Source organism: Penaeus monodon, chromosome 15 (genome assembly GCF_015228065.2).
Source record: "Penaeus monodon isolate SGIC_2016 chromosome 15, NSTDA_Pmon_1, whole genome shotgun sequence".
NCBI classification, from domain to species: domain Eukaryota; kingdom Metazoa; phylum Arthropoda; class Malacostraca; order Decapoda; family Penaeidae; genus Penaeus; species Penaeus monodon.
In genome coordinates this window covers 4128110-4129228 of record NC_051400.1, presented here as the reverse complement: position 1 = coordinate 4129228, position 1119 = coordinate 4128110, and the positions used below count along the sequence as shown (strand labels likewise).

The 1119-nt window shown below is 39.1% G+C and overlaps 1 protein-coding gene across 2 annotated transcripts in view; it reads left to right on the top strand.

Annotated features, from left to right (window-relative positions):
* Positions 1–714, top strand: part of LOC119581697 (poly(U)-specific endoribonuclease homolog) — a 7332-nt gene extending 6618 nt beyond the window's left edge. For both annotated transcript variants that reach the window (XM_037929818.1, XM_037929817.1), the window contains one exon: positions 11–714. In XM_037929818.1, coding sequence (XP_037785746.1) covers positions 11–241 — 231 coding nt within the window. In that variant the 3' untranslated portion in view covers positions 242–714. The remainder of the gene's footprint in view (positions 1–10) is intronic.
* The last annotated feature ends 405 nt before the right edge of the window (positions 715–1119 follow it).

Genomic DNA, 1119 nt, shown 5'->3' with positions numbered 1-1119 from the left:
CTATCCACAGGGTAAGATCATCAAAGTGCGATTCGTGTGGATGAACCAACCGAAACCCGTTGGGTCTATCTTCGTGGGCGTGACTCCAGAGCTCGAAATGGCCCTCTACACCATCTGCTTTTTGGCCAAACCCGACTCCAGATGCCCGGTCAAGCTCAATAACAAGGAATTCAACATCCAAACTTGGTCTATTAAACTTCGGGGCAAGAATGTCATCGGCAGTGCATATCCTGATATATAAGACTGGTAGTTGGATAGTTCATGATGAACTGATGGTTTTTTGGATAGGTGAGGATAGGGTGAAATCTGTGACAGGACGTTGCTATGGTTCATGGTCGGGTCTACAAGTTGAAAGAAAACTAACGGGCATTATAGTTATTTGTTATGTGAGTATTGTTGAAAGAGAGAAGTATGACGGACCTGTTTTACTTAATATCATGCGGTCAGGGGATAACATCAAATAATTGTATGCGAAAATCTTTTATTGGTACATAACCTCTATTATCTTTTGTTTTTCGTATGTATATAAAATGTCTTTAAACCACTCACTTTGTTAAATAAGAGCACATTATATGTTTGTAAAACTCACTTATTAAAGTTCGCCAGTAATTCCAACACTGAATACTTTTGGATTTGCCATCATAACCTCTTCAATGCTGATTAAAAAATATTCGCAGAGCATTGTCGTGCAATAAAACGAAAGTCGGACAAAAATGTGTTCTCCACTTTTTGAACCTGTTGAAGTAACGGTGCTTGTATTTACAAAACCACTAAATCTTTACTACGGCTTCAAAAGGCCACTGGGATACAAATGTTTCAATCTGCTAAATATATTTTAGAACCCAACTGCTGCATAGAATGAAAGACTGAAACAATCGCCATAGGCATATTCAACATGGGAGACGTGTGAACAAAACATTGAAGCCAGATATTCACTGATGTTTGGGTTCGAGTACACTTCAAGAGCTTCGTGAAAGAGCACAACAATTTACTGCTTGAAGTTGAACTAGGAATCCAACACAATTTCAAGTGCGTGCACTTCTTAAGGCTCTGCGCTCACTACCAGCAATGTTGTTCTCCGTGCTTCTGACTACAACATTCTACTACAGAATATATTAA